The 27,786-nt window shown below is 38.4% G+C and overlaps 1 protein-coding gene across 11 annotated transcripts in view; it reads left to right on the top strand.

Annotated features, from left to right (window-relative positions):
* The window catches only part of dpyda (dihydropyrimidine dehydrogenase a), a 172,490-nt gene that overhangs the window by 72,113 nt on the left and 72,591 nt on the right, over positions 1 to 27,786 (top strand). For 6 of the 11 annotated variants that reach the window (XR_013796301.1, XR_013796302.1, XM_079601495.1 and 3 more), the window contains 2 exons: positions 5,998 to 6,182; positions 12,485 to 12,700. Coding sequence is in view for 9 of the 11 variants with exons in the window: in XM_079601495.1 (XP_079457621.1) it covers positions 5,998 to 6,182; positions 12,485 to 12,700 (401 nt within the window). In the remaining 2 variants the exon portion in view is untranslated. Of the gene's footprint in view, positions 1 to 5,997; positions 6,183 to 12,484; positions 12,701 to 12,929; positions 12,994 to 13,896; positions 13,928 to 17,580; positions 17,734 to 26,026; positions 26,224 to 26,287; positions 26,631 to 27,786 lie in introns of those variants that run through there. The other 5 variants (XM_079601504.1, XM_079601501.1, XM_079601500.1 and 2 more) reach the window with 5 other exon arrangements.

Here is a 27,786-nt window from a genome sequence, read left to right as displayed (position 1 = left end):
GTTACCAAATGGAAATCTTCTTAAAGCAGAGTGTGAATGGATTAGCATTGAGCTCCTGCAGTCAACCCTCTGGGAGCAAACGCAAGTCATTACCCGCAGTTACAACCCCAAAATTATTCCTGGACGGTCTTAGTGACGTGATTACAGGGCGAAGAGAGAGACTGTGCGTCCATTAGAGTGAGAGTCACCAGCGCCAGAGTCACCATCTTCATTTCAACCGTATAATTATCTGTTCGCCAAGTCCCTGAACCGTGACCAATAGCAGTGTGCGAAACGCACTGCATTTATTTCGGCCGTTAATTACTGTGCTTGTTTTTTTTTGTTTTTTTTTAAAGAATTTTAGTGTAATCCCTCTGGTAAACTGAAGCAATTGTGCTAAATCCAACCTGTCGGTCTCTAGTCCTGATACTTGTGATCACAGCATGTCATTCATGGAGTTAAATGAACTCAGTTAACAGCTGATTAATAATATAAATTGTTACAATTCAATCATTTAATAACTGTAATCAGCAGACCTGCTAATTATTGGTGGACTGCAGTATACAGTGTGTTCATGGCTGATGACAGACCAGAACTTTTTCCGGCATGATTTTGAAGTCCACTAATTAGATCACGCTGCTAAAGGGCAGACCCGCTATGATTTTCAATTAGGGTTGCATTAAAAAAAACAAGGTGTAATGTCACGAGAGACTGTAGTGTCCAGACTCCAGAGCTGACTGGAGATTACTTTCACGATAATGAGATTCATCCCACCCACGCTATGAGTTTACTCACTGACCAGTAACACAACAAACTGTCTAAAACTAAAGCCCGCTGTTCCATCACAGCAAACGGTACATGCTTTTATGCGTATCAAGAACATATCTGGTGCAAATGCCAGTGAGCATTATTTTGGTTATAGAGTACCATTCAAAAGTTGCTTGTGTGTAAGATAAAAAAAAAAAAAAAAGTTTTTAAAAGAAGTCTCTTATGCTCACCAATGCTGCTTTTATTTGATAAAAATAATTTTTTATCAAATAATTTTTTTTTATCAAATCCATCTGTAATATTGCAGTTTAAAATAACTTATCTATTTTTATATATTTTATAATGTAATTTATTGTTGTGATGCAAAGCTGAATTTTCAGCATCATTACTCCAGTCTTCAGTGTCACATGATCCTTCAGAAATCATTCTAATATGCTGATTTGCTGCTCAAAAAACAGTTTTTATTATCATTATAAATGTTTAAAACCATTGTGTTGCTTAATATCTTTGTGGAAATCATCATACTTTTCTGAAGACTCTTTCTTTTTAACATTACTGTATTTTATTAGAAATTATGTACACTACAAAAAAGGTAAAATATCTTCATATCTATATATACAGGTGAAACTCGAAAAAAATTGAATATCGTACAAAAGTTCATTCATTTCAGTAATTCAGCTTAAAAGGTGAAACTAATATATTATATAGACTCATTACATGCAAAGTGAGATATTGCAAGCCTTTATTTGGTATAATTTTGATGATTATGGCTTATATATCCAAGTTTGAATTTGGGGTTTTCATAAGCTGTAAGCCATAATCATAAAAATTATAACAAATAAAGGCTTGAAATATCTCATGTAATGAGTCTATATATTAGTTTCACCTTTTAAGTTGAATTACTGAAATAAATGAACTTTTGCACAATATTCAAACTTTTCGAGTTTCACCTGTGTATATATATATATATATATATATATATATATATAATATATATATATATGAATTAAGCTTTTTCTTTAAACCTAATGGCAACATTTATTTTTGTCTTCAAAACTAATTGCAATCAATCAGCATAAACATTCGCCACTTGAAACTTTTCAGTCAAGTGTGCCTATGGAATTTGCATTGAGAGTAATTTCCAGCTCTGGATAAGTATATTTGCATTTCCAGACTACCCCCCATTTCAGTTTTCTAAAATAAAACATTAAGAATTTCTGAAAATGTATAAAAATCTATCATACAAGCAGAGTTTTAATCATAACATAATTGAATGAATTTAAGGCGCACATTTTCATTACGCAAAAATACACATTATGCAAGTTTTAGGTTCCTTCTCATTATCACTTTGAGAAAATCAATTAAAAATATATTTAAAATAAAACGTATGACTGTACAATATGCCAAATATAATGCAGTATAAACCATTTATGTTAAATATGTTCAGAAAAATCTATAGAGAGGTTTTGGAGTTGAAGATGTGTAGGGACCCTGTATATGTAAAATGCATTACAGTATATGGCTTCACAGAAAGCATTATTACATATACATTTATTCAACAAACATCACAGCAATGCAGTTATGCCTTTACATTTTGCCCTATAATTTCTTAATTTTTCCTGCGTGTAATCTGAGTTTGTCCTCACCTTGAATTCAGCACCTCTGGTTGTTTCGTAAGTATTATTAGCACTATTGTACAACGTCTGCCCTGCTCACAGCATCTGTGCAACATGTTAAACATCAGGCAATGTCTGCTCAGCAGGAGAGGGTTATCATTATTAGCAATTAGTCTACAAGGTTAATTAAAGCACACCAAATCACCTCTTAGCAGGAGCAGGAAATGGTGTACTTGACCGAAAGCCAGCTATTGTAATTTTGCCTATTGAATAATAATTTTGAGGAGGTTAGAGGTAGTTGCGTGTGCAGCTGTCTTGTCTTGTTCGTACATGCCTGTGTTCATCTCGGCCCCTATTTTTGTTTTATTGTCGTCTTAGTGTACTTCTACATTTCAGATATTGTGTTTTACAACACAAGCAACTGCCTCAGTTCCGTCCACGCCACACCTTCGCTTAGTTGTGCAAAGAAATGCTGAGGGATGGTGTTTTTTTCTCTCCATCTGTGTTCTTTCATTTAGGAAATATGAATTACTTGCCCACTCAAGTGCCTCGTCAGATTGGTCTGGCCACGGCCGTCGAGGGCTGGTACCAGAACAGCTGACATGGCTAGAAAAAGTTGGCTGGTAATCTAGCGGGCCTGCCCACTGGAGCTAACAGATGATTTGATCCCTCGCCACACTTGACTGTTTTTTTTCTTCCCCCCATCTCTTCTTTGTGGGGGAGAGGGGCTGGATTGTGATGGAGTGTTCTGTACCCAGCGTCCTGTCACTCCAGCCAAGGCTCCGCCCCCATCCACCCGGTCGGACGAATATTCAAACATCAGCATTCCATTAATCACAGTCCATCAGTGGTAATGAGGCCGCTTGCGTTCTCCTGCACAAGACTGGAAGGCTTTATTCACTGAAACACCAGTACATTAGAACAGATTGAGGATCATTTAAAATCTTGTCATTATTTACTCATTCTCATTCCATTCCAAACCGATATGACTTTTATGCTTTTGTGGAAGTTAAACAGATGTATTGCAAAGTCTATTGGCTGCTCTTCCAATATGGGGATTGTCAAGCTCCAAAAAATTCAAAAACGCACCATAAAAGTGGTTTATATTCAAGGGTTTCTGTAGTCATATGATGTGTGAGGACAAGACCAATATTTAGTTTTTTTTTTTTTATGAAAAATCTGTATAGCTCTCAAATCTTATTTTGGGAGTGAACAACTGCTGTAGTACAGTGATAAGTACAGTTAATATTAATCATATCAATAGTAATCGGTATTAATTAGTGATGATATTTGGCATCAGCCCTGGTCTAATAACAAAAAATAGTGATAATTTTGAATGCATTTTATGTCAAGCAAGTCTTGATTTAGTTCTGTGCATCACATATATGTTGCCTAGATATTGTTCGGAAACAGGGGAAAAAAGTCATTTTAAAGTTCCAGGTTCCAATGAAATGTAATGAAATAAATAATTAAAATAAATAAAATTAAATTAAATTAAATGATGAAATAAAATAAAATGGTGAAATGTAATAAAATTAAATGAAATAATAAAACAAATAAATAAATCTGAAATAAAATTTAATGAAATAATAAAACAATAAAACCAAAAATAATATTTAATGAAAAGAAAACTTGATGTGAGCAATTCTTCAAAAAGTTTTTTTGTGTGTGTTTCACAGCATACAGGTTTGGAAATGCACGAGAGCGAGTAAACGATGACATCATTTTAAAATTTTCTATGAACTATCCCTTTAAATTCGATTTAACCCAGAGCATTCCTTGATTTGATTAACAAGAATCAAAATGGTTTGTACTAACTTACTACTAACTAACGGACATTTGTGCCATTGCAGCAGAGACCAATGGGAAGTCACTCTGATGGAATGAGGTACTATCCTATAGTGTGCTGGTCCGCAATCCCCGTCCTCTCCTTTATCCAGTGTGGATTCCTCTGCTTAATGGACCCTTGCAATTTGCATCTGTCAGTGAGGAGAATGCCCATGGGTAGAGTGTGTGGAGGAGAGAGAGAGAGAGAGAGCGAGAGAGAGTTGCTGCTTTACTTAAGAATGATCTCTGAGGGCTATGAGAGGCCTGACACACTCTACTAGCTCTCCAGAGCGGACAGGAGAGAAAGAAAAACAACTCACTGTTAGTGTTAGTGTGTTTGTGTGTGTGTGTGTGTGTGTGTGTGTGTGTGTGTGTGTGTGTGTGTGTGTGTGTGTGTGTGTGTGGAAATGGGATAAGTGAGGCTGTTGAAGAGGTCTAGGCAATTGCAGAGAACTCTAGACATTAGAGGGAGATAAAGGGGGAAAAATAATAGAGAGGAAAAACAAGAAAAAGTGTTGACGATCAGGATACAAGGCACAGTGTCAAGTGAAGGAGCCAATCTCTCTGTCTTTGAACTGACCTGCCTGCCTACTTTGTTCTTAACATCACTTCCTGTCAGCCGGTCTCTTTAATCGCCCGCAAGAAAATCGAAAGCTTAGTTATGAGGAGGAAGAGGAAAACTCAATTTGTTGTTACTTAGAAGTATTGGTTTGGCTCTGGTGTTTGGAGTTTATACACAATTTCGAATTTTTAATGTTTGGGAAATCTGATTGTTGGTGTGTATTCTTGTTGCTGTCTGTTATTAAAGGGGACATATCACGGAAAACAGGAAATAAAAGATTTCGATATACTGTGTAAACAGACACGGTCACAACACAAATGTCCTCCTCAGGGCATCAAGACTGTTTATTAAAAATAATATTTAAATATTATGGACCATTAGAATCCTCATGGATGTGACATAATATAATATAATAATATAATATAATATTCCACAATACATTTGAGATTTACAATCCCTTTGTTTGTATGTTGGCAGTAGACTTGCTGACTGTTACAATTTAAAATACATATGTTATGTTGTGTTGTCACGTATTATGATGTTATATATTAGTGTAACACTTTGCAATCATTTATAATTAATTTCTACTAGATTTTTACCATTTCAGGTTGTATAAAGTCACATTAATTAATAAAATTATTCCATGGAGGATAACATTCTGTCATTTGTGATTATTTTCGTAACATTGTGCGATATACAGATGACTTTTGAACTCAATAAGGAGAGAGAAGAGTTTCATTTGTCCTTAGTAATCCTCATAATGTGCAATAAATCTTGGGCCTCCTGTCCTTAGATCTGTATTTGGAATTTTCTTCATTGATAAATGTAGGACGCGGTCCATGCCGAGCAGCCGTGCCTTTAGAAGATGGATGGTGTGTGTTCAAGAGAGAGGAGGGGTGGTCATTTCAGAATGTAGATCAGTTTGACAGAGTATCTTCCTGCTAACGTTACTAACAGTGAATGAAATGCACCAGGAGATGTTACATTAAGCTCGCAAAAAGAAAAAGAAACGCCACTGGGGAGGGGGGTACTCTCGCCATTTGTCTTGTCAGTGACTTCATATTATTTTCTTGCCATTTCCAGTCTATCAGGTTTTTCTTTTTCCGCAGGTCTTTTTCCATGTTGCCTCTTTCCTCTCATGAATTTACCCTTTCCTTTATCAGTTTTCCCTCTCTCTCTCTCTCTCTCTCTCTCTCTCTCTCTCTCTCTCTCTCTCTCTCTCTCTCTCTCTCTCTCTCTCTGCAGTGATCGAGGCCATGGCTCCCATCAGGTTAAACAGATGGGGGCTTCCTGAGCTGGACCCAGAGAGCATGCAGACTAGTGAGCCGTGGGTGTTCGCTGGGGGCGATGTGGCCGGTCTGGCCAATACCACAGTGGAAGCAGTCAATGATGGGAAGCAGGCCTCCTGGCACATGCACAGATACTTACAGGTACTTTTCAGGAATAAGGTTAAGGGAATAATGCACCCAAAAATGAAATTGTCAGCCATGTGATGTACCAAATCCATGACTTTATTTCTGTGGTGATGTTTCGCACAATACCGGACCTGCTGTGTTGCATATAGTGAAAAACCCTGAAAAATAAACCATGAAAGCATTGTGACCTTCATATGACATACACTATAAACCAAGTCTTCAGAAGCCATACGTTTTTGCGTGACGCAAATATGAAAATGTTCCTTTTCGCTGTAGCTCTCGAATCTCATTTGCACTCGTGTTCAAATGTGCTGTAATTGGTCACAGGATGCACATAAACCAATGACGTTTGACATTATTCATGCACAATCTGCTGTGAAGGAAAAGAAATAACTGTTTTACGTCTTTGGGTGTATGACTTCAATAGGCAAATGAGATGTATGTGACATGGTTCTGTTCTTTTTGGAGACTGATAACTCTTTTTATGTGGAAAAGAGCCATTCTTTTGTGTTCCACAATTTTTTTTAAATATATATATCACACGTTTTTGGAACGCCATGAGGATAAGTAAAAGATGACTGTATTTTTAAGCAAAATAACCCTTTAAGATGAGGTTACCCAAGATACACACATACTAATTAGGTAATAATGCCATTTATAAATATATATATATATATATATATATATATATATATATATAATTAAAGCTGCAAGGTTGGGCCCTCCATCGCTGCTTGCAGCTTTAATTATATATATATATATATATATATATATATATATATATATATATATATATATATATATATATATATATATATATATATATATATATATAAATAAATAATAAAAATATATATATATATATATATATTATGTAAATTCTTTTTCCCCCCTATTTTTAACATATATATTATTATATATATAATAATAATATATATATTATTAACATTTTTGGATGCTAAACTATTCTTTTTATAGGCTTTGTACTTTGTACACTTTGTACACTCACGTTCCAATATAGAAAAATTAAAAAAAATTATTATGAACGGCACAAACTGTACAAATGACTATTTAAACAGAGCAGTGTAATTTTTATATGTAAGGTTGACTATTTTATTATTATATTTTATTAAGGCTATAATGAACATTCTGCGATGTCAAGATTGCAATGCTGGAATGCTGTGTGTGTGTGTGTGTGTGTGTGTGTGTGTGTGTGTGTGTGTGTGTGTGTGTGTGTGTGTGTGTGTGTGTGTGTGTGTGTGTGTGTGTGAGGCTCGATCGAACAATGGAGACATAAAAACATACTCCGTCATTTTGTTCATACAGACCATCATTCAAAATGCAAAGTGTTTCTCTATATTTGTGTACACTCGCAATGAAACACAACATTGTGCTTTTGTTAAACTATAAACTCTTGTCAAACTGTAACCTACAACTGTCACCCAACCAAAATCACACACACACACACACACACACACACACACACACACACACACACACACACACACATCTCCCCTCCCCTCCCCACACAGACAGAATGGCAGAGAGACAGAGAGAGAGAAAATACACATTCAAACCACAATATCTGACTTCCTGTTGGTCGGAGCTAATGACTGTAAATTAGAAAGTTGTCCGGATCGAAGAGAAGAATATACGTACCGAGTTTGGTTACTGTAGGTAAAACTATAACTAAGTTATAACACACTTTATGCATCCTTTTTTAATCATAAATTTGTTTCCTCGCCACGGCCAAACCGTTCGAGATATCAAAAATCCCCTGCCAATTTATCATCTTCCATGTCTTGACTTCATGCTGACCGAGTTTCGTGGTCATCGGATGAATTCTCTAGGAGAAGTGTTTCAAATGCGAGAGCAAGCGTTCTCCAATCAACCCGTAATAGCCGACTTCCTGTTGGCCTGGCGTAAAACTTGACCCAGGGAAAGTTGTTCGGCCCGATTAAATCTATATGTGTACCGAGTTTCATATTAATTCATGCAAGCGTGTTTGATATACGGACAAGTGTTCGAATCCCATTCCAGGGGGCGCTGTCGAGCCCCCCTGTCACGCCCGGGTACCAGCTTCAGCCCGGCCGCGGGTTTTGACCTGTGTGCAAAATTTCAAGAGTTTTCGAGCATGTTAAGGCCCTCAAAAGTGCCAGAGATTTTGCACACAGCAGAGAAATGGTTAAACTAAACTAGCCCCCCTCCTCACACACACACACACACACACAGAGACGCAGAGGGGCAGAGGGAAAATGCTCCAAACAGTACACATTCAAACCAAAATATCTGACTTCCTGTTGGTCGGAGCTAATGACTGTAAATTAGAAAGTTGTCCGGATCGAAGAGAAGAATATACGTACCGAGTTTGGTTACTGTAGGTAAAACTAATACCCCATTTTTGACTAAAGGTGGCGCTACTGAGCCCCTTACCACGCCCGTCTCTGAAACTTCGCACATGTCTATTACACAATAAATGTCAAATGCATGTTTAGTTTAATGCAATTTGAAGCATGTTAAGAGCCTCAAATGCATCCCAAAGAATATAAAAGTTTAAAGCGTTGCCATGGCGACAGTATTAAAGATATCAATAATCCTTTCACAGGTCTACATCTGTCGTGTGTTTACATTATACAGATGAAGTTTGAAGCAAATCGGGTAAAAATAAGAGGGTGATTTCAAAGCATTTCGAAAGTGACACACTTCCTGCTGCCAGTTGGTGGCGCTATAAATTTGACTCACAATAGTCACATCCATGTGATCGGCCTCTTACAGCGAACACACTGCTGAAGTTTCATCAAGATCAATTAATGTATGAGGATGTTATAACACACTTCCTGTTTCCAATATTCGCCATAAATTCGTTTCCTCGCCACGGCCAAACCGTTCGAGATATCAAAAATCCCCTCGCAACTTTTCATCCTCAATGTCTTGAGTTCATGCACACCGAGTTTCGTGGTGATTGTTTGAATCGTCTAGGAGGAGTATTTTAAATTCCATTGCATGTGTTTTTTAAACTACGCCAAATAGCCGACTTCCTGTTGGGCTGGGGTAAAAAGTCAGAGCACGAAGGATATATGAACCGATGAGATCTATAAGTGTACCAAGTTTCATATTATTTCATGCAAGCGTGTTTGATTTATGGACCAAGTTTTCGGACCCCGTTCCAGGGGGCGCTGTCGAGCCCTCCTGCCACGCCCGGGTACCAGCTCGAGTCCAGCTCTAATGGCCGCGGGTTCTGACCAGTGTGCAAAGTTTCAAGAGTTTTTGAGCACGTTAAGGCCCCCAAAAGTGGCAAAAACCTTGAAAAAATTTTTATTATAAAGAAGAAGAAGAAGAAGAAGAAGAAGAAGAAGAATAACAAAAAATCCTTAGAAGAACAATAGGGCTCTGCGCCCTTTCAGGGCTTGGGCCCTAATAATTTGCTGTCCCTGCTGTGAGATGTCATGTCAGCTGCCCAAATGACAATATTTTGAGATCTGGCACCGTAAACACACACCCAAGTTCATTTCCTCGACACATTCACATTTGAAAACACTTGCTTTTGTGCTGATGAGACCGAAACAGATGTTGCCCTGATTATGTCCCGTGTTAAGATCACAAAACCCAATGGAAAAGGAGGATTTGGAGTGCTGATTAATTATGTAGATGAGAGCTTTACATGCGCTCTACAAAGAGTGAGCTGTGACACCGCTGGATACAAAAGCCTCTCAATATGAGTATGTTTATGAGTAATCAGAGCACAATAAGGAATAAATTAGCATTATAGCGGGCGGTAGGACAATGGTCTTCCTGTGGCTTCATGCGGCAGAGCCGCTCGCCGGGGCCACACAGCGAGAACGCTGTTCCGCACAGGATTATTCCGTAAATCTCACCTCAGAGGCACTGGCAATGCGCGCTTGTTCGGCTTAATTAGTTTGCTACTAGCAAAGTAACTGTGGAGAGTGAAGGAGGGAGGTCAGGGAGGGAGAGAGAGCACTTCGGATTGTCCCGTTAGCTGAGCCAGATCAGCCTGGGCTCCTGAGAGGGGCTTATAGGGGCCCCCTGCCTGTCTCTCTCACACACACACACACACACACACACACACACACACACACACACACACACACACACACACACACACACACACACACACACACACACACACACACACACACACACACACAGACTGAGACCCTGCAGAGACAGCAGTAGCTGTTCATGCTGCTAAACCCATCAAAACCATGCACCAATAAAACCATCAGAATCCAGGCAGAAATTAAAGAGCCATGACATGTATTATGTAATTATGGAGATATATGTGACAAAACACTGACTGTTTGCATGACTATATGACAGTTTACTCATGGGCAGATACAAAAGGAGGCCGCGCTTGAGTGAGTGTTTTGCTTTTTTTTTTTCATCGCAGATTACTTTAAATTGACCTTGTTTACTTTACACACATTCCTTGTCATATTGTACATAGACTCACTTCACACACAAAATAAGGGAAACACTTTGGGAGTTTCAAAGTCGTCACCTCATTGGTTGACTTCTGAGACGTACAGTACGTGTCTTATTAGACTAGAGTCTAGACTAATTTTTTATTAAAGTTGTTGAAAAATAACCAAAACAAACATTTATAACATGCACTAATGAGCACTTGGATTCACATATACGACTATGGACAACTTTTTGACATTTGTAAAACATTTACTTTGACCAGAATCATGAAGCCATTGGAAATCTGACCTCTACCATATTAGCACTAAATTCTAAGTAAATGGTCTGTCTAATGTCTCGTTGAGTGCTTGAAGACGTAAGGGGTGAAGCTCCTGAAGGTATTTGACCTCAATATGGGGGAATCTCACGGTTAAGTGCTGCTCTTCTCCAGCAGTGGTGGGTCAGCGAGGGGTTAATAGTCTGTCCATGTCTGTGGCCAGAGCAAAGCAGAGATAACTGTTTATTTGCTGATGAAATTACCATGTGTAGTGTTCAAGGGAAGGCAACATATTGCGTTGTTGTGTTTACGGTAATGGACCACAGCTGAGGGAACGAATAAGAGTCATTTGCTGAAAGATTGCAAGACTAATATAAGAATAGCTCTCAGATCAGTTTAAAACAAGTCCCACCTGAGAGCTCTGAGGTGTGTTCATGTACTTGTCCCTGGGCATTTCATATTTTAGATACGTTTCACGTGTTTCTCAATAACATAAACTCCTGAAGGAAATAAAAGTGCTTGCAAATAGAAAAATGGTAGTGTTAGCTGAGTTTCTAGCCTTTGTTTCATTTATCTTGCTGTTGCTGACTGTCGATGGTCAAATACATGCAAGGACTACATGACCAATCACAATAGAGTGCAACAGTGACCCCCCACTTTTTATGAGACCTTGGTTGTGGTAAATAGTAAAAGTTTTTTTTACTATAAATTTTTCCCAAAGGGGAAAAAAAAATCAAAGTCTTTCAAAAATCAGACTGTGTACTTAATGGTATTCATCTTTGCAAAATCAATGTATACATTACAAAGTAATGTCGTTTTTCCATTCTGGAATTCTGCTTTTGAACATGATTATTTACACACACAAAAAGTTGAAAAAAAGAAAGTCATAGAGCTTTGGAACGACATGTTGAATGTGACAGATTTTTTGATGTGCAAATCATTCCTCAAATGATCATTTTGTTCTTAAATCTTAGATGCTAATTACCTTAAATTCTTCTGAGAAAAAGAAAAATCAATAGCATATCATCTGCCAAAGATCTATCTGGCGTACAAAGTGTTTGACAACTCCAGCACATCCGTCAGGGCCCGAGTGAGTTCAGGAACGTCCCTCGGCAGTGTTCGTCTCGGGATGTTTCTCTCTCTCTCTCTCTCTCTCTCTCTCTCTCTCTCTCTCCCCGTGACGAGGCCTCTCTGTGGAGGATGTGGGCTGTCATGTTCCTGCTCTCATTTTCTCTTCACTTGACACCCCCTCGTTCATTATGCGGCTGTGACATCACCACAAGGGCAATCATACGTGTTTGATAAACGTGAGGCTCATTAGGGAGAGAGCTGATGTATGACTGCTGTTTGCTGCTTTTGTGCCACGATGTGAAGAGATAAACAAAGCTGCGCACAAACACACTCAGCAATCTCACACGATCATTGTAGCCTTAAATGCACACGTGCGGCGGGCCGAAACACCAGAGTAACCTTCAGAAACTTGCATTCAGAACGACCGTGAGCTTTCTGCTGGGTATTCAGGGTTTTGTCTATGTGAATGCGGGCAATTTTCCTCCTCATAAAGCAGGAAAATGCCTTTGAAGTCTTACACGTGTGCTGTGATTGTTTGTGGTTACAGTCCATCTTCGGGCAGGCGGTCAGCGGTTCGCCCCAGCTGCCCCTCTTCTACTCGCCCATAGACACGGTGGACATCAGCGTGAAGATGTGCGGAATCACGTTCCTGAACCCGTTCGGGCTGGCCAGCGCTCCACCCACCACCAGCGCCGCCATGATCCGCAGGGCCTTCCAGCAGGGTTGGGGTTTCGCCCTCACCAAAACCTTTTCATTGGACAAGGTACTTACCAACTTAAATGCACACATAATGCTAACCAAACTATAGTGTTTTTTCGTTTTTATATTTTCAGAAGAGCCGCAGAGTTAAATCGTATTGCTCAGAGTTAAATTTTTCATATCTCTGGGTTTTCTATATGTATGGAAATTGTCATATTCATTTTTTGGAGAGAATTATTTATTTATTTATTTTATTTTATTTTTTATATGTTCTTTTTGTTGTTTTTCTGTAGACTCTGTGAGGGCTTCTGGATCCCAGTGTGAACAGTATTATTTAATAATATAGTCATTTAGTAATATGTATACCATTTAAGTATTTATATACGGTACTAGTATAGCTTTTTTCATTTTCTGTTTTAATTTTAATTAATTAGCTTTTTATACTGTATGGTACTACGGTTATCCAGACCACACGATGACCTACCCCTAACCCCGCTCCTAAACCTACCCGTCACTGGGGTTAAGACCAATCATACGATGGCCTACCCCTAACCCCGCCCCTAAACCTACCCCTCACTGGGGTTAAGACCAATCATACGATGGCCTACCCCTAACCCCGCCCCTAAACCTACCCGTCAGTGGGGTTAAGACCAATCATACGATGGTCTACCCCTAACCCCGCCCCTAAACCTACCCCTCACTGGGGTTAAGACCAATCATACGATGGCCTACCCCTAACCCCGCCCCTAAACCTACCCGTCAGTGGGGTTAAGACCAATCATACGATGGTCTACCCCTAACCCCGCCCCTAAACCTACCCGTCACTGGGGTTAAGACCAATCATACGATGGTCTACCCCTAACCCCTCCCCTAAACCTACCCGTCAGTGGGGTTAAGACCAATCATACGATGGTCTACCCCTAACCCCGCCCCTAAACCTACCCGTCACTGGGGTTAAGACCAATCAGGGATGACTATACGGACTATACGGGACTAAAAGACCAAAAGTACCTTTTATATATTTAGTTTAAGATTTAATTTATTTTTATTTCAGTTAAAATTTTAGTAATTTTAGTATCAACTTATTTTAATTCAGTTTGTTGTCAAGTTTATTTATTTTATTTTAGCTTATAATTTACACCAAAAAAAAGTTTTATTTAACAACACTGGTTTGAAAATACTTGCCTCAGGAAATGTATCTGTGTTCTCATTTAAAATTTTAATTTAAGTACCTGCATTGTCTTTGATGTTTTTTCTCAGATTCCTTTGGAGAAATGAACATTAATACATATCAAATAATTCAAGGTGAACATGAAACAGAATTCACTATTTTCGTACCCATCTTTATATTCGTTATAATATTTCCATTTGATTTAATGAGAAACAAATGTAGGAATGTTTGTCAAGACATTAAAAAAAGTTAACTTTTGACAGAAAATCAGATCATTTGGTCTTGGGAGAATTTGATAAGAATGGTTTGATTTCATATTGAAATTGCTTTGATTGCATTCTCTCGATGTCTTGACAAATCTGAGCCCTGATTTGAGATCTCTTCTGAAACTTTAGAGGAGACGCGTGATATTATTGGGGATTCAGCAGAAACATCTTAAAAGCATGATAAAAGCATTTGCACTCCATTTAATCACATTTAGATAAATCATGAGAGATCTCATTCGTGTTCTTGCTTTCCTTCGTGTTTCATCCAATCTCTCAGGTAACAATTTTATTAAATTTTTACAAGACTTTCATTAAACGTAATTAAAGAACAGTTAACAGACGAATCTGTCGAGAGAAAGGCGATATGACGCCGTGACAGATGTTATTCTCACCTCTGTCTTTATCCTGTGCCTAAAGCTGAATCACAAGTGTGATCATGAATTGTTATTATAAATGTTGTCACTAAAATGAACATGAACTCAAACAGTTTGAATTATTCTTACTTTTCTTTTTCAATGTTAAAGACTCAAACTTATAATTGAAAAGAAAAATACAGTTGCAATTCATAAACTCATTTTTATTAACTTGAAATATTCTCTTTTATTAGCAATGTCAGTATTAATCAGGAACATATGTTTGTTCTGTGTTGGCTGCCTTTCACTCATTAGCAGCACTAGGGATATTAAAAGAAAATAAATAAATGCTAAAAAAAAAAACAAGATTAAAAATAAAAGGCAAGCATTCAAACCCATGATAGATATCGCTATAGTAACGCAGCGAGTTCCATATGCTACTGACAGGAGGCAGAAGCGGGGAAGATTGAGTCAAATTGTTTATTCCGACCCATGGTCCTCGGCACTCGGCTGATTTCAGACAGTGAGGGACAGCATGTGAAGTGTGTAAATGATGTTTCTCCTGCTCTGATGTGTGAGTGAGTGATGTAGCTGTTCCTGTTTTATAGACGCCTGTCACCTGCCTCCATTTCTGCTTTTATAAACTGTGCGCCGGCCCTTCAGAAAAGGTCAGCTTTTTATTTCCAGAGACAAACGGCGGTGGGAGGGAAGAGGTGTCTCGAAACGCTACAATAGAAGCTGGATATTGCGCCGGCGCCGGTTTACCTTGGGAGCTCGGTGCACCATCTGGATGTTTTGCTTAAGATCGCATTATCTTCCCGCTCTGACAACCTCCTTTCTTGCCTGAGAGAGGAAGTGGACGTCTGTCGGTCGCCCGCAAAGTTGTCCGTGCGAACTTCCTTGCTCGAATGGATCCCCCCCCCCACCCCCCGACACATTCTCTTCCGAGTCCTGCTTCACTCTTGACATTTGTAGATGCCAGATTGGGCTGTAATATACTGTTGCATCCATCGCCCGCCAGCATATGCCGAAATACCACCTGATATCTCTGTAAACAGAAATCATATTATTCTTTATTGTGTGCTCAGTGGGGAAGATTGTAAGGGGGCTTTTCTTTGGGGAAAAAAGATAAAGAAGTTCTTAATGTCAATATGAATGAACAGCCGCTACGCCGCTATCACCCGCCTTAAACACAGGGGATTTCTCTTTTTTTAATATCCTGTGCTTTCGTTTTTTTTTTTTTTTCTTGGTGGCCCCCCTATCGCAACATTACCGGCGCATGCTATTGATAGAATTTGAGATGCTCAGAGGATTGTCTACAAATATGAGAATCTTCACGCTTCTGGCTCTCATCGTTTGTGCTCGGCGTCGCTAATTAGCTCGCTAGCGTGCTAGACCGGTGGAGAACTGCCTAACAAAGCTCTGTGACCGTTAATTAGGATTAATGAACTGTATGGCATATGAAAACGTGTTGTTTTCTTGCTACTCGCTTGAAAAAGAGGGCGAAGGATGTTGGATGTTGTCTTCCGCACGACCCGTTGGCCCTACATCCATTTTTCACGAGCCACTTCTTTTTTTGTTGAATGCATCACAGCAATTACAGGACTGTTAGATATGTGATTGATACATTCGCTCTAATTATGGAACGAGAGAAGGATTCGTAGGCTACCTCCAGGGCCGAGGCCGAGATACAAAGGCAACTGAGCCCAATTAGCTTTTTGACTGGTCAAGTCTGGTTAAGTCACACCTGTAATTGGAGCTAACCTGATTAATGGCAAATGTGTCGCCAATCAGCACACCAAACGAGGCCTGTAGGTGCTAGTTTTAGCCGTTGGCTTACTGTATATACTCGTGCGCTAGTAGTTGGTCTTCCTTTGTGTCTTTCACGTGAGAAGAATAAGGAATGATTGCTGTTGACCCGCCAGACTTCCGCCCACCACAGAAAGCTCTTAAACTCTTTAACTTTATCTCACGAAACTTTCCCTGCACATCAGTCTATTCTTGAACATGCCTTCTCACCTCAGCGTAGGCGGATTTAGTGGGCAAATCTGAATGAAGTAAATATGAAGACGAATTAAGACGGATTCTCAACTTTTTAACCGCAGTTGAAACAAAAGAAATTGCACGGGGAAGCCGGCCCACTTGTGCGCACACACACACGCGCGCGCACACATTTACTGTACGTCTCAGATCGAGGTTTTTAATTTAATGAGAAATGTTGGATGAAGCTCCATGGTAACACGGATGAAGTGTGATGTGTCCCATCACTCCACCGCACACACTGTTCACGTTCTCTCTCAGCATCAACGGAATGGCTTTATAAGTCTCTCTGCTAATTAGCGACCAGGATTTAATCAACTGCGGCATTTTTGATCAAGAACAGAAAGGTTAAAGGTCACGAACCTCACGCGCGCACTCACAATACACACGTCCACACCCTCTTACGTTTTGAGTGTTTAATAGGTAGCGCTGGTAATGTGTAACTCTGTAAATGAGTGTTTCGTGTGCTAAAGGGCTACAGGTCTCAGGGTGGGATAATGAGATTTTCTGTTGGTTTTGTTCTCCTCAAGCGTGTATCTCACTGCTTAGAGTCTGCTGTGAAAGCGACTTGATTTTTTTTATTTACATACAATATTTGTTTCTTTTCTGACATGGATCTGCCATGTATGATTGATTGTAAGGAGAAACAGGTTTAGTTGGGTTGGTGTAAAAAAACGAATTCTGTATCTGAAAACCCATTTTATTGTTGTAATGTCCAGTAAACAAATCCAGTCATATACAGTATATATATATATATATATATATATATATATATATATATATATATATATATATATATATATATATTAGTAGTAGTACTATTTATTTATTTTTATTCATTTTTGTAAATAGGATTAATTTGATTTCACATTGACTTTAAAGAATTTCAAGATATTTTGAAACGCCTGAAGAGCTTTTTTTTTGTTGTTGCTTGATTAAACGTAGAAAGGTTCATATGAATGTGTTAAATGAAGAGAAAAGAAACATGTCTATTAATTTTTTCTGCACTAGTACTAAGGAGAGCTGTTTCAGTTCCTTTAGAGCGCTCGCTGTAGCTGGAGATTGGCACAACCCAGCATGCACTGTATTCAGGCTCATTTCCATTTCACACCAGCAGGAGAGAATTCTGGGATGGGGTCCCTTGAGAGTATTTGGAAGTGACACAGCCATTTCTGCACTTCCAGCTCTGTGACAGAGTTAAAGCGGAGAGATGGATAGCCTCCCGTAGCTGCATGCAGGCCTGCTGTGAAGAGAGAGAGAGAGAGAGAGAGAGAGAGAGAGAGAGGGGCTAGCACAACTCTATTGAGGGTACACACACACACTCACACGCACGCTTAACAAACCTAATTAACGGTGCTTGATAAGGCTGATACTGATATATAGTGTGCATGATGGTCTTATAATGCAGATATATTTCATCATATTATTTAACGTGGCAAATAAGATGTAGACAAATTTAGTGGGGTTTTTTGCAATTATTTGAAAACAAAATATGTATACAATTACTGGGTAGAATGGCAGATTTATTTTACTTGCTACCTGTACAATTAATGGAGATAATCTCAAAATGATAAAATATGGGCGGATACTGTACATTGATCTATAACCATGTCATCACGTATGTTTTTTTTTACTTGACTAACACATTTTTTTTATATATTCTTTTTATTTCATTTTCAATACTTTTATTAAAATAATGTATAAACATTTAAATTCTCTAAAAAAATGTCACAGTCACTAGGCAGAATGACAAATGTCTTAACTCTTTCCATGCCATCTATGTATTTTTCAGTAATTTATGACAGCACTTCCCCGGCATTGACGGAATTTTCCAGCAATCCATGTTTTCACTTTTATGGTAGGGGGCGCTATTGCACATCTTCTGAAAGAGTACAGAATCTCTGGATCAAATTACTGGCAAAGAAGCAGCAGAAATAAGCGATAGAAGCATTGCTTACGCACGTGATCATCACCATTAAACAGCATATATAAAACTGCCTAACATTGCAGAATGAAATGTCGACCCAGGAAGAGATATAGGACTGTGAAGCTTTGGAGGTGTTGATGGACTAGAATCTATGTTTTGTAAAAATGATCAAAAATGCTGGCGCTGGCTGGCAACTTTGGCAACCCGGTAGGGATTTTTGATGTGGGATATGACCCGACTCTCTATCTAGTGACTATGTTATTGACACTTTTCGTTTAGGCCAGTAAGCAGACTCCTAGAAACAACCTAGCAACCACAAAGCAACACTTTAAAAAGCACTCAGAACACCTTAGCTTCCACATAACAACATTCTGGCAACATTCAAGAAATGTAAAAAAAATCGAGTTCATGCTTCATAATATCTGCTTTCTTGAAAACATGACGCTATTCAATCACGTTGGATATACTAGTTGTTTTGCTAAAGTGGCTGTTGACGAGAGGTTTTTGACCGAGAACCACCTCATGATTGCTTTGTAAAATGTATCATCATTGTCCTCACGCCCCGTGTTTAATCACAGATCGTTGACGAGGCTTCTCTCGTTCACCCCTCAGGGAAAACATCCCGAAGAAGCTTTTGTAATGCAGAGGAGCCGTCTGCGGTGACGGAGGACAGACCGTCCCCATCTCGCACATACCTCCCGCTTAACTAACATGTGTCTTTCCACGTACCTCTCTCATCAGCCGTGATTACGCTGTGCCTCTGTGCGGTTGGCGCGCATTAGGGGAGGGGATGAGAAAATAAACAACTAAGGTGCTTTTCGACTCTGGAATCAGCATTGGAAAAGTGGGTCTGTCAAAGCAGTCACTACGATCTGAGAGGTGTTGACAAATTGCCTGCTAATTACACAGTAAATTGTCTAATTAAGCTGATGGTTAATTAGGGTAAGCTTGCACAGCAAGTCTTGTGGAAGTCGCTCGCTCTCTTTCTCTCTTTTTTTTTTTAGTAACAGAAAGAGAATGAGAGTGTGTGTGGCATGCCCGAGAACCTGGTTGTGTAATTGGCGAGCTGGCAGTGACTGGCGGTTAACATGACACGGAAAGGCGATAGAAGTAAAGACTGACAGAATCGGGGTTTGCGGCAAACAGCGTCACTTGTCATTTGTGCAGGGGCCCGGGCCGCGGCCCCCCTCGTTTAACCAGCGATGCTGTGACAGCTAACAGCGTTGGCCTCAACCAAACTCCTCAAAACCGGTTTCTGCATGTTTTTCTCACCTTACAGAAGCCTAGGCCTGTTGCTTTTAGACCAGCGTTTGTGTTTTGCAGTTGAGGCCAAAGTCTGAGTTTTTTTTTTTTTTTTACCTGATTATAAAATGAAAAAGATTGTAAAAAAAAATATTTCTCATTCTGCACTATTTCTAGGTCACCATCAAAACAAATTTGGCATTGCCATTGACAAACCATACTAAGACGTTCTGTAAAAACGTTTTCATTAAAACTTTCACTCTAATTATTATATAATTAATTACATTTGTAATGATGTTCTAATTAGGGAAAAATGCCAAATGGAAGAATTTTAATTAGTGGCCTCAGATTTTTGGGCACCAATTATTTGGTATTTGGTGGACTAATTGCTCTGTACACTTATATAGACTGATACTGTATGAGTAACTATCTAGGCGGAAATGTGTCTGTCTGTCTATCTATCTGTCTGTCCATTTACCCATCCATCCATCCATCCATTTACCCATCCATCCATCCATCCCTCCATCTACCTATCCATCAATCCATCGATTTACCCATTTATCCATTCATCATCCATCATTTACCCTTCCATCTATCCATCGATTTATCCATCCATCCGTACATTTACCCATTCATCCATCATCCATCAACGTACCATCCATTTACCCATCCATCTATCCATCCATCCGTTAACCCATCCATCCATCCATCCATCCATCCATCCATCCATCCATCCATCCATCCATCCATTTACCCATCCATCCATCAGTCCATTTACCCATCCATCCATTTACCCATCCATCCATCCATTTAGCCCTCCATCCATCCATCCATCCATACATACAACCATTTATCCATCCATCCATCCATCCATTTACCCATCCATCCATCAGTCCATTTACCCATCCATCCATTTACCCATCCATCCATCCATTTAGCCCTCCATCCATCCATCCATCCATCCATCCATCTACCCATCCATCCATCAGTCCATTTACCCATCCATCCATTTACCCATCCATCCATCCATTTAGCCCTCCATCCATCCATCCATCCATCCATCCATCCATCCATCCATCCATCCATCCATCCATCCATCCATCTACCTATCCATCCATCCGTCCATCCATTTACCCATCCGTCCATCTGTCCATTTACACATCCATCCATCCATCCATCCATCCATCCATCCATCCATCCATCCATCCATCCATCCATCCATCCATCCATCAATTTACCCATCCATCCATCCACCCACCCATCCATCCATCCATCCATCCATCCATCTACCCATCCATCCATTCGTCCATCCATTTACCCAACCGTCCATCTGTCCATTTACACATCCATCCATCCATCCATCAATTTACCCATCCATCCATCCATCCACCCACCCACCCACCCACCCATCCATCCATCCATCCATCCATCCATCCATCCATCCATCCATCCACCTATTTCTCTTTTTTTTTATTAATTAAATATTAATTTTGCCTGTGTATCAAAGAGCAGGGGAGATTAGAAAGTACTGAGGAAAGACATTTTGCAGTCTGGATTTGAACTTTTCTTTTCAAATTGTTTTCCGGAGCAACAGTACAAGGAATAGTGCCCTAATTATCCAAGCATCTTAAACTGGCACGTTTAAACAAATGTATACCTACAAGGTATCTTGACATTTAAGTCATATTTAAATTTTTGAATGTCACCTGTAAACTTTAAACAGATAGTGCTGGACCATTTCTCAGAATTAATTGGGCATCTATCACAATTAATGTACATGCCTACGGTCATACATTTCCATTTAAGCAAAGTTAAGCAGTAAGGTCTGGTTTAATAGACAGGGTTTAAATTAAGCCAGGATTAGACTTTGGTTTAATTAGGACATTTAAGTAGCTTTTCTAAACATGCCTTAGAAAAAATAGACTGCTGTGCATCTTGAGACAAAACAATGGCACTGACATATTTTAAGATCTGTCAGTGCAAGTTGCTTTCAGTTAAAACATCTCAAACATGCATTTTAGTCTGGGACTAGCCTTGATCGTAGATGTATCAAGAGAATGTGTTACCACACCAGCACGCTCTGTCTGATTGAATTATATATTTTTTTTCTCAGCACACTATGAACAAGTGCAAATCGAGGATCATGTCGCATGTAAACTGTGCCGTCTCGTCGCTGGCATTTTGTTTGGGGTTATCCTGATAAGAGCCGCCTGAAACGGAGAGACGTGATACACGACAAGACGATTCCCTCAATCTGTCCTGTCATCTAATCAATACAAACGGAGATAGGGGTGCAGTCACTGTTCAATCACTGCTTCTTCAAGTCAGCCAAGATGCTGTGAACACTGCCGGCGGATCAATTCAGCAAATGTCAAAGGTGAAAATCCACAACTTTAAGAAAAAGACTGCACCACTTCCGTGACCTCGGCGTAACTGCCACATCTATTGAATGAATGGACAAAGAATCACATTTATCACTAGTCATAGACCAATGCATTCTCTTTAGAAGAAAAAAAAAGAGACCCCAAAGGCCACAAAACCATAAAAGGATAGGTTAAAAAACCTGTATATAGTCATGTTTTGTATGAGCGTCTTTTGTGTTTCCTTCAGTTTCATTTGAATAAATTACAAACCAAGAAATGGTGCAGGAGTCAAGTGCAAGTAGTTTACTACTTAGTTTGTATGAAAAAAGCAAAGCACAATAGAACAATAGCTAGACAGAACTGACATGTAGAACAACAGTCACAGTCCAGTGATCTGTGTTTATTTAGCAAGCAAATTAGCTGAGGTGGTGCCGATCGGGGGGGTTTCATCGCGTGTAAAAAAAGAATCGCCCAATCGCCCAGGCTCATTAGCTTCAGCTACATGTTTACATTTATAAATATACCCGTTTAATTGGGAGATCAAAGCGCCTCTCACTACCTTTTGCATGGCTGAAAGGGCAAATAAGTTGTGCCTCACAGATCTCTTTAGTCTACTAATTTGATCAAACTCATCATGTCTTTGGGCGCTTTACTCCCTATAAAGCATGACACCGGGGTGGATGAGTGTTGCTTCTTGTTTTTTCATGTTTCCGTCGGTGACGGCTGATGATCAATGAGCCGACCGCTCTGGTTTCTGGTCTATTTGAAGTGCAGCCTACTAAATCTTTATGTCAGCAATTTTAACTGCTTCATATACTTTTATTAAGCATGCAGGATGTGTTTGTTGGGTTGTGCGCTGGTAATGTTGAGTTGTTTCATCCGGCACTCAAAGTAGACGGAAAAGCGTCTGTCAGAGACGTACTGGAGCCTCCTCGATTTAGCATTTGTTTTTGCTACTTTTAATTTGACAATAAAGGCTGAAATTGTTGTGACAAGTGCATGAATAATAGCATCAGAAAATGTGGGCACTACTTTATTATTATAATTCATTTATTTCATTTAAGAACAAGAAAACTTCTTCAACTTTTTCACCCCAAAAATTTAAATTCACGTCATGTTGTTCCATACCCGTAAGAATTTTGTTTATCCTCGGAACACAATGACGCTTCAAAAAGTGCATAAAGAGATCGTAAAACGAATAATTTTTTCACATTTTCTGAAAAGACTCGATTTAATTTAGGCTTTTATTCATATTTAAAGTTATTCACATTTAGTCAAAGTGGTAGTTGCGTAGCTATCAATGGAGGGACAGAAAGTTCTCAGATTTCCTCAAAAATATCTTCATTTGTGTTCCGAAGATGAAATAAAGTCTTGCGGGTTTGAAACGACATGAGGGCGAGTAATTCATGACAGAATTTTCATATTTGTGTGAACTATCCCTTTAAGAAGTTTTCTTGTTCTTAAAAGAAATAAATTAATTATTATAATAAAGTAAATTGCATTATTTATTAAATTCATATTCAGTATTTCATTTTATAATACAATTAATTGAATTAATGTTTGTAATGATCTAAATTACTTTAAATCTTAGGTACATTATTATATTATATGATATTATTAATTTAATTCATATTCAGTCATTATAAAATTTTCAGTATTCAATATTATTAAATTAATTAACTAAAAAAAATCTCCAGAGTACTTTAAGTAGATGATGTTGGTCTTACAAGTTCTGTAGGCAGTAAAAAGTTGGTAAAGGTTATAATCCTTGTGCTATAGATATTTAAGCGAATGAATCAAAGCCAATGCCAAGACCCTCAATCCAATAACAATTACGTCCAAGTGAATGTTTATCCCCATCGCTGAGGGTGACAAATATATTGCGTGGTCTAATTTCGGACTTGTTTGTTGGCCTGCGTTCATGCAGCGTTGAAGATGGGAACCCACGGGCCAGTGCTTGTGACTCCCCTTTTGCACCTAGAAAAGTAATTGGTGAATAGAACTAATGACCAAGCTGACAGACAATATCCCTGTTCATTTATCAAACAGGGTTAATATCCTCCTTTCAGACTTTAATTTATTAAGTCTCTTTCAGGCAAACTGATCTTGTGCACTTCTCTGGATTGCAATCATGGCCTACGAAACATTTCTCGAATAGTAGCTTTTGGCTCGCCATCTTAAATTGTGCATTTTTTTCCTGTATATGTTGGATTTATATGTTGTTGTTTTTTCTTTTGAGAGATATTGTGTCCAAAAGCATGCTCTATAAAATCAGTGGTTTATTGACTGCATGAGATTCAAATCAATTTTTACAAAACCAACATTCATTTTCCATGATTCAGTGACTGTCATGCTTGCCTCAATTCCAGAATGTTCCTTATTTTAAGCAGCATGAGGCCTTGAAACTTAAAGAGTTTTTTTTCCTTCTTCTTTTTTTTCTTTTTTTTTTTTTAACCGAAGCTGAATTCTATTCACACGAGTTAGTGAAATGAAAGGCAGTTGTGTCGTATTGTCCCTCCGAGTCCTTTCACTGAAGGGAAGAAAGTTGTCACATGGTTTATCAAGGTTCTGTAAGTACAGATGTGTCTCTGGGACGTTGTCATGGATTCAAGGTTGCTTAGATTTTGAGTGACAGCCATGGAGAGAAGATTACAGCAGTTGCTGGGATCTTTGTCCGAAATCTCTGCAGACATCAATGCATGTACATTCAACACACACGTAAACACTGACTGAACATGTGTGCACAATCAAATAAGGCTGTACAATTAAAGGGCGAGCAGTTGACGCTTAAGGGGATCGTTCTCGTAAAAACTTGAAAATTGTAAGATACATTTTTTCCAAAGAACACAAAAGTAGTTTGTTAGCACAATGTACAGGCTGCTCTTTTACATACAATGAAAGTGGATGGGGACTAGAGCTGTTATGCCCCAATAAAGACAAAAAGTACCATAAAAGTAGTCCCTATGACACTATTTTCCAAGTTTCATAATATATTAGCTTTGTGTGAGGAAAATGCCAGCATTTACACTAGTTTGAGGTTGATAAGATAAAAAAAATACATGAAATTAGTCTTTTATGCTCACAGAGGCTGCATTTATTTAATCAAAAATACAGTAAAACATTTTATATTGTCAAATATTATTACAATTTAAAATGTTTTCTATTTTATTACATTTTAAAAATGTAATTTATTTCAGTGATGCAAAGCTGAATTTTCAGCATCATTAATCCAGTCTTCAGTGAAACATGATCCTTCAGAAATCATGTGTGTGTCCCACATAAAGAAAATAACATCATAACAGATCATTTTTATTGTGTAACTATCCTTTTAACACTTTCCCCACCGTCGACAAAATTGTTTTCACTATTATGCGATAGGGGGCGCTATTACACATCTTCTGAAAGAGTACAGAATATCCTTATCGAAACACAGGTGAAGAAGAAGCGGAAACAAGCGATGAAGAATTGCGTATGCATGTTGTAGTGTTTGACTTTTTTTTTTACTTGATTTTCTCAGCTTTTTTTTTTCAAAATGTTGCTTTTTTATGAAACAATAACATTCAAGTGTTAGAATCAAACAGGTTATTGTTTTGTTTAAAAGCAGATGCTCTGTTCTTTATTTTGATATGTTGCATATTCAGATTGAAAGTTTTGTGAAAATGAACAGAAATGCCGGCGGTGACTGGCAACTTTTTTTTTTTTTTTTTTTAAGCTTGCGGGGAAAGGGTTAAGAGGGTCAACCATCCCATGTTCCTCACATTTACAGCTTCACCACATTTTAAAGGATAGTTCACCCCCCCAAAAAAAAGAGAATTCTGTCATCATTTCGCTCCAATCATTTCGTTCTCATCATTTCGTTCTCATCCTCATGTCGTTCCAAACCTGGATTACATTCTTTCTTTTATCGAACACGAACAAACATATTTTGAAGGAAAAAATATGTGCCAGTGTTTTTTGTTCATACAATGAATTTCAAATGTTGTATGGACCCTATTGTCTTTCAAAATATATTCTTTTGTGTTCCACAGAAGAAAGAAAGTCATACAGGTTTGGAACGACATGAACAAGACGGCTAACACACAAGAACTGCAGCTTCACCTATTTTCTCTCTCTTTCTCTTATACTTTTCTCTCTTTTTTCTGGTGTATTGGCCTGGGTACACAGGAGAAGTGGTTTGATTTTTCTGTCATGGCTGTTTATAATGATTAATGCCCCGACTTGGGGCCACTCAGTGTAATTATGGCTCTTGAAGATTTTATTATTTTATTTGTCTGCTCTCCATCCTGCAGTGACTCCAAGGGCCCCGCAGAAATCAGATACAGGACCAGAGCAAATGTCATCCACAAAAACATGCACCTCTTCTGTTCTGGAGTCAGTTTTAATAGATATTTTCTTTTGGGTAGCAACGGGAGGGTTTATGTCAATCGTTAACTTCCCCTACTCCACTTTTTAAAAATGATTCAGACTGAATTGCAATTATTCGTTATGTTTTTAACACATCTATTCATCTTATAGGCCTAAGTAATATAATAAGCATAAACATCTGTAGTCATTTTGCAGTTTGATGTTCATTGTTATTCTTTATGTTTGTGTGAGTGTGGTACTTGCATACTATAGTCATACAAATGCAGCGAGAGGAGACTAATCTCGCAGATCAATTCTGGTGATGTCTGGAAAGCAGGTACGATCCATGCAGAATGCTGAGCGGTTCACCCAAATGAGTCCATAACGCATTTAACAAGCAAGACTTATGTTGTAATTTGCATTAGAGTGAGGCTCTGCGTTTTGTTTCAAAGAAAGGCTGACACAAGTATTACATGTGTTTTTTTATGTTACAGGCACAAGCTTAAAGGGATAGTTCGCCCAAAAATAAAAATCCTGTCATTTACTCACCTTCAAGTACTTCTAAACATGTAGGAATTTCTGTCTTCTAGGCTACTAAACAAAAAATATATTTTGAAGAATATGGGTATATATGGAAGTCAGTGGGGCCCATCAACTTTTTACAGACATTCTTCAAAATATCTTCTTTTGTGTTCTGCAAAAAAAAAAAAAAAAAAATCATACAGGTGTGGGACGATTTGCCACTTTAATATCCCTTTAACAATCTAGCTTCGATTAGTGAGACGATACACTCAACATTTTTTCACTTTTGTTCAGTTTAATTAATTGAGATGAGCTAGAACATTTTGTCACAACTTAATTTCATTGTGTTCAATCCACCTAACATATTTAAAACTGAAGTTTACTTAATTAACCCAGCATGATTTGCAAGGAACTGCATTAGGAGAGTACATTTAGGGATTAATTGTTATTTTATGTGTTTTTCAGTAAAGGTTTTTCCGTTTTCTGTAGTGTTTTTGAATTTTGGTTACCATTGAGCTGGTGCTTATGCTCAGTCAGTGATCTATAATAATGTCAGTACTGACACAGGTCTTTTCTTTTTTGTTCATTACATACATTGTGTATAATAATGATCGAAACTGCGTGTTTAATCACAAGAAACTCAAGTACTCCTCAGTAAATTTTAATACAAAAATTAAGAAAATAAATAAGTTGGACCGACATGAAAACATTTAGTTTGAGTAAATTGTCTTGACTCAACTGAACAGATCTATTTTGAATGAACAAAATTGTAAACACTTTTTTCAGTTAAAGGGGTGGTTGAGTATGATTTCACTTTTCTAACTTAAGTTAGTGTGTAATGTTGCTGTTTGAGCATTAACAACATCTGCAAAGTTACAACGCTCAAAGTTCAAAGCAAGATATTTGCTTTTAAAGAAAAGGA

The sequence above is a fragment of the Phoxinus phoxinus genome (genome assembly GCF_949152265.1).
Source record: "Phoxinus phoxinus genome assembly, chromosome: 24".
NCBI lineage: Eukaryota > Metazoa > Chordata > Actinopteri > Cypriniformes > Leuciscidae > Phoxinus > Phoxinus phoxinus.
This window is presented reverse-complemented; position numbering and strand designations above follow the sequence as displayed.